This window comes from Myodes glareolus, chromosome 3, assembly GCF_982192425.1.
Source record: "Myodes glareolus chromosome 3, mMyoGla1.1, whole genome shotgun sequence".
Classification (NCBI taxonomy): Eukaryota; Metazoa; Chordata; class Mammalia; order Rodentia; family Cricetidae; genus Myodes; species Myodes glareolus.
In genome coordinates, this window is record NC_142028.1 from 19,754,240 (window position 1) to 19,761,151 (window position 6,912).

The 6,912-nt window shown below is 36.1% G+C and overlaps 1 protein-coding gene across 1 annotated transcript; it reads left to right on the forward strand.

Moving 5' to 3' along the window:
* The first annotated feature begins 1,285 nt into the window (after positions 1-1,285).
* LOC125399313 (taste receptor type 2 member 136-like) lies at positions 1,286-6,596 on the forward strand. The gene is given in 4 exon segments (XM_087903921.1): positions 1,286-1,316; positions 5,617-5,795; positions 5,797-6,391; positions 6,394-6,596. Coding segments are annotated over 4 exon segments (1,008 nt in total).
* Positions 6,597-6,912: the final 316 nt, after the last annotated feature.

The window sequence follows — 6,912 nt, forward strand, 5'->3', positions numbered from 1 at the left end:
AATAGGACAAAGGGATGGAGCTGTATGGAATGGGTGGTGATAGTGAGGCTTCATAGACTCTCAGAAAAGAAACAGGACCTGGGTCTACAGTGAGGATTAAGCTTACTTGCAAGGAGATCTTTCATTCTGCATTAGAATCATCTCAGCATCCACCAGGCCAGTAGCCCCTGGGGAGAGAGTCTTTCCAGATAAGGTGAGAATGGCATACAGCTTTGCATTCACATTTTGGCTGCAAAAGAAAATAAAAATTGACATGTATTTTTCAGTACCCAGAGAAATGTGCATTATTAGAAGGGCTATATTTTTCTCTTTGTTAAATATCTATCAATAAACCAGAATTCTCTTTAACAGTAAGTGCCTCAAAGAGGAGAGGTGTCCTCACCCATTATAAAGTCGGTATTATATGCCTGTTTCATCTAGAATTCATTGTATATTATTTTAATTTTCATATACACTAGTCAGTATACTGATTTCACCAAAATTAAGCATTCACAAATAATGTGATCAACTACAATTTTATTTATTCCTCGATGCCTAAATAAATATTCCAGGGGTGATAATTCCAAGACTATATTTCTATCAATAATATTTTATAATATTAAAAGTTTCTCTTACATGCTGAACTGTTTGCATGAATATTAAGGCTACCTAGCTTCTTGGAAAGGATACTCTCTAACTTGTTGAGCTGTCCGCTGGTTACCCAATGCACTCCGGGTTTTCAGCTTTTCTGGACTGTCACCCATGCTATAAATTATGTTCCTGTACCCTTCATCTATATTCACATTAGTTACCCCAAATAAAACTCATTGGTTCAGCAAGTTGGAATTTATCTGTACTTTGATCTAACACCAGTTCCATATATAGGGTAAGTGGATGTTTTTTCACATTGACCCCCTGCCCCAGGAATAGTATCACACAACAGGATTTAAATTCAGTTGGAAAGTGGTTGGTTACACCAAGGGATGTTTAATGGATTCTATAGGTTTAAGGAAAAATGATGACGCAAAGTTACATAGGTATAAAAAGGATAGATCTGGAAGGACTTGTGGAAAATGGACAAACAGAAACAAAATATAATATATGAAATTCTCAAAGAATTAAAAAAAATTTTTTTAAACATGGATTCTCAGTGACAGTGGGTCACTCAAATGTTGCCCAGATGATATGATCCTTCCACAAATTTAAATTTTTTTATAATGGACTAGGTACTGAGTTTCATAGATTTACTAGCTGGTATGATGAACCCAAAAATCATGCATAAATTTACAAAAAATGCAGCAACACAATGCAAGACAGTATTTCTCACTTCCTTGCTGGTAAATGAGACTCTAACTTTCACTGAAATATCAAACTAGAAAAAGAAGAGAGCAAGGAGCAAAACTTCAGTTCATGAATAGGTAGGTGCCCATTTGATCTCTTTCAGGAATGATAAACCATCCTTGAAATCATGCTTTCTTATCATGCTGTCCTTTTCTGTTTGATGTTAGTCAAATAATTAAGGAAAAGAACTTTTGTGCATGTCTAGTAACCAAATGTAATAAAATCTTAGGTTAGCAGATTAAAAATTCATAACCAGTGATATCAGGTGTGACTTCTACATTCTCCAACATCTGATGACTTTACAAGAGAGTATATCATGACTTACTCCAGTTCCAGGGGATCAAGTAACTATCACATGAATCCTCAGAAACTATCAGCCCAAAAAAATCTTTCCACTTATTAAGCAGATTGTCTGTGATTATTTTGTCACAGTAACAATTTTGTAGGAATTAACAGAATCTCTCTATTGGGCAGATATTAGAATGAACAGCTCTTTTTTAGAAGTTGTGACTTTGAGAAATCTTTATTAAAAACAGTGATTGTTTTGCTGAAGGTGCATTGCAACCATCCCATGACTTTGGTCACAAGATGCTTCTGACACGCATAAAGCTGTTGTATTATTGTATATTGCAGCCATACAAAATTAAGGTCTAGAGTCATGGGGGCTTCTGATGCTCTCCTTTAGTAAGACATGTAAAATAGCTTAGGGGTCTTGGTATGAGGAAATACTTTGTGTAACAATCAATAAATATGCCTTATGGATGTTCAGGATTTAGTCCATGTGAAGATGTGAACCATCCTACTGCCACACAGGCCTTTGTTGAACTTCATAATTACATCTTCACCTAGATCCATTATTTTTTCACAATTACAAAGCTTTCATTAATAACATCATTATTTTTCTCCATTGCTTTTACTCCATAGACTAGAGTATAAAAATAATCACTACCAATCTATGCTATAGAAAAAAGTAAAATAGGTAAAAAAGGAAAACAGTATAATTACATAATTTATAATCATTTCCAAATGGATATAACAGGATCACCTGTGCTAAAGATATTATTTATAAGTTCTGGGTCAAATTGAAAGAGTCCAGATATCTATAGCTGTTGGAGAATTTTAATGCTTTTAATAAAGCTAAGCAGTTAGTGTATAGGGAATAGAGGAGTCTCTGATCCTGAACTCTGTCTTCAGTTCCTTCAGACCAATACATTTGTGGGTGTTAGCAAACAGTCACTGCAAAAAAAAAAGCATTAAAAATATACAAAAATGTGATCTTATTGTTCAATGAACTGATCTTGACAACTATATTTTAATATTCCATTTTACTTTGTTCTTGTCAAACATGTTTTGTTTACTGTTTAGTATTGACTTAAGGTCTTAAATAAGAATGCAAAAATTAATTTAAGATAATTCCCCCCAAATAATCACTGTTATATATCATTTTTTGTTTTGTTTTGAAACAAATTCTGTCTATGTAGCTTTGATTGGAATGAGAGTCACTGTCCAGTAATGCTGATCGTGAATTTGAAGTTATCTCTTACCTCTGCCTTTCAAATGCTTGAATACAACATGCCCAACTACACTTGATAACCATTGTTTCAAGATTCTTATTTGGTTTACTTGAGCAATCACATTTACATTTATGCTTTATGAGGGAATAATAATAATACTCTATTTGTGCTAAACCTGGTTAAGACGTTTTGAAATTTTAGGTTTGCAATAATAAACTTTATAAAAAATGAAACATGTCAGACAGAAGAACATGAACCCCATTCTCAAAACAAACACTCCAAATATGCTTAATCTGTTGGAAAATAATTATTGTTGGATGAATTTTTAATTATTTATCTTATAGAAAAATGATCTCAGCAAGCAGTTTCCATTCGAAATATTCCAAGACTCTATTTGTTTTCAAATTGGGAGGTGACTGTCACTGCTGTTGATAATGAACATGATATTATTTTACTTGTATTTTACTCATAAAATGTAACTAAGTAGCAAGTAGTTGTAAAATGTCCATATTAAAGCCATGTGAAGCCAAGTGCCTGATTTTCCTTCTTTGTAGTGGGACTTCGACAGGCTCCTTTAAAACTAATTATATTATAAAAATTGAAAAAAATAGAACTCATAGATGAAATATTTTGACATTTAATAATATGAAAAATAAAGTCATGAAAATAAATTACATGAAAACCAAATATTTATATATAAATCCTTAACCCCACAGTAATGAACACAGATTCTTTTGAGAAATCTTTGGAAAGTTTTGGGACCAGAGATAAGTTCACTGGTTAAGAACACTTGTAGTTCTTGAAAAGAACATGGATTTGATTCACAGAAACCACAGGGAGGCTTTTACCCTTCAGTCACTGGGAATGCACGTGGTATACTAACCTACATGCAGGCAAAATACACAAAATATTAAGATAAAATTTTAAAAAAAGATCGACGAAGAATTATTTAAAAATACTGCTGATTGTTTGAATAAAATGATATTAGCAATACTTAAAAGGATAATTATATAAATATATAACGATGGTACATATGTTCGAAAATATTTATATGTTACGGCTGTTTATAGTGGAACAAATGGCTTGAAGTACAGCAAATGACTACTTTAAACTTACATGCTATCTTTGACAGTAGACTTTAACTTACGAGACAATACTACAATGATTCTTCTACCTATGAGACAGGCATGAGAGGGCACATGTGTGAGCACTGAAAAGGGATAAGGAAAACAGGAAACTCCTGGACAACCCCCACCTTGGTATCCAGGTGGGTCTCCAGCTAGGAAGGCAGGAAGAGATAAGGAAGACAGGAAGCACAACCCCCTCCTTGGTATCCAGGTGGGTCTCCAGTCAGGACAGGAAGCCCCTGGACAACCCCCCTCCTTGGTATTTAGGTAAGAGGTCAAGAATGTGCCACTCAGCTTAGCCTTATTTAAATTGACCAATGGAATGAATCCCCATAACCATGCTTTTCGCTTCTGTTCCCGCGCTTTTGCTCTCCTATAAAAACCCCTCACCCTAGCCTGACGGGCGCGCAAGTCTTCCGAGAGACCTTGTCGCCCCAGGTACCTGTGTATTCGAATAAACCTCTTGCAGTTTGCATCCGTAAGTGTGGCTTCGGCGGGTTTGTGGATTCAGGGCCTCTCTCGCTAGGAAGACATCCGTAGGGTGGTCTTTCAAGCACATGCAAGCACTGTACACACAAGCTTTTGTCAGCTTTTCAGGAAAAGTCATACACAGGTGATAGGTGTTTTCATCAGACATGAAGTATTAGCCTTTCTAGTGTTCCTTATCAATTTGGTTAGGAAATTTTGGGTTTTTAAAAAATGCATAAATCTGTCATTTAACAATCAGTAATAATTCTATATATAAACATTATGGAGCAAGGGATTTACAAACTCATTGCATATCCTTTGACTGAGTTTTAAAATTTTAATAGGAAATCAGTAACATGGATGAATACAAATTATGGTGACCTTAAACAAGAGGAAACTGTTTTAAACCAAGTCCACAGATTTGTTTATTTGCATGCTTGCAAATGAGATGGTAGCTTCCCTATAACCTCAGCTCTGAAACTCACCAATTCTTAGAAGGCTGTATGAATAAAATCCATCTGAACTGTCTTGCAAACATTCTTGTTTCTATAAAAAAACAGCCTCAAATAGATTCACAGCACACAGATCTGCTTTTGCACTAGACATGGGCCATTGTATTTAAACACAGCACTGTCTCGCTCAAATCTGCAAAGCCCTACTCTCTGATACGGGGCGTGCCTCCCATATTGAACCGCGAGACCGGATCAATATCCAAGGAGTTGAAACAGACACACACACAGACTAGGATCATTTGCCCAAAGGGTAAATGTCGACTTTATTCAGCACATGTCGGGTTTATATACTTGGGGGCAAAAGGACAAGAGCCCCCTCCCACCTGGGAGTGAGATCATAGTGTTGGCCGCCTGGCAACAGTGGCCGGAACTGGAACTTCCATGTAGGGGGTATAGAGCTGGGAACCCTGACAGACAGATGGGAGGAGATTTAGGGTACCTGTGAGGACCCTCCTTAGCAGGTGAAATTACCATAGCAATGACAGAAACAAGGCTCTGAACTAATTCCCTCCAACTGGCAGAATCCAGCAGGGAAAGCTAAGCTGGTTAGCATAAACATTTCTTGCATCCTGTGCTTTGGCTTCGAGGAACAGGGAAGACAGGGCCCTACACAGCATGATCTTCACTGACTGTAAATGCAGAGCATAGGAATCAGTGTGTTCACATAACTCACAGCCCCGGACAAGATAAATTTCGTTTTTCCTCTTTTAAAGACTATTTGTTCAGATGCGATGAGTTTTTTTCTGATCATTGCAACCTTCGCAATGATGGCAAAAATTATACTTGGAAGCTTGGCCAATGTCTTCATTGTTCTGGTGAACTTTACTGGCTGCATAAAAGTAATGAAAAATCTTTTTAGCTGATAGAATTCTGACTGTTTTGGCCATCTTCAGGTTTGGTTTGCTTTGCATAATATTAATGAATTGGCGCTCAACTGTGTTTAATCCAGCTTTATTAACTATGCAAGTAAAATCTTTTATTTGTTATGCCTGGGCTATAACCAACCATTTTAATACCTGGCTGGCAACAATACTCAGCATACTATATTTGCTGAAGATAGGCAATTTCTCAAACCTTATTTTTCTTGGCCTGAAGGAACAAATTAAGAGTGTCATTGTAGTTGTACTTTTGGGTAGTTTGGTACTTTTGTTTCCTAATCTTCTGATGATGAACACGTGTGGCAAAGTCCAAGTGAATGATCACAGTGGCAACTTGACTGGGAAGACCAAACTGGCTTATGTCTTATACCATACAATTATGATGACATTCACTCTAAACAATGTCATTCCATTCACCATATCTATGATCTGCTTCCTGCTGTTAATCTATTCTCTGTGTAAACACCTTAAGACAATGAAGCTTTACAGAAGAGGATGCCACGATCCAAGCACTATGACCCACATTAAGGCTCTGCAAGCTGTTATCTCCTTTCTGTTGTTATTTTCCGTGTTTTCCTAACTCTAATGATTTCAGGTCACAGTTATATGAAGTCTCTGGATGAGCCAGTCCACCTGATTTGCCAGGTTGTTGGAACATTATATCCTTCAACCCATTCCTACATACTGATATGGGGAAACAGGAAGTTCAAACAGGCCTTAGTGTTGACAATGGTGCAGGTGAAAACAAGCCTCTGGCTGAAAAAACCAAAAACTTAAAGTCCTTCAACCAATATCAGAGATGTGGTGTGACTAGCAGCTTCGTATTGCTTTTGTATTGCTTTTGAAAAATAGACTTTGATTAAATTATTTCTAAAGAAATTTCTGGAAAGTATATCTGTGCCTACCAATTAGCAATATTTTGTGTTTGTGAACATGTACAATATATAAAAGAAAACCTGTCTATAGCATTTCCTTACTACTCCTTTAATAAAAACTATGCCATTATTCAAAATATGATTCACATTTTTTTTCAGAATTGTGGGGCTAGGTATAACCAATAAAAATACATATCCTCTATACAGTAAGTTTAAAA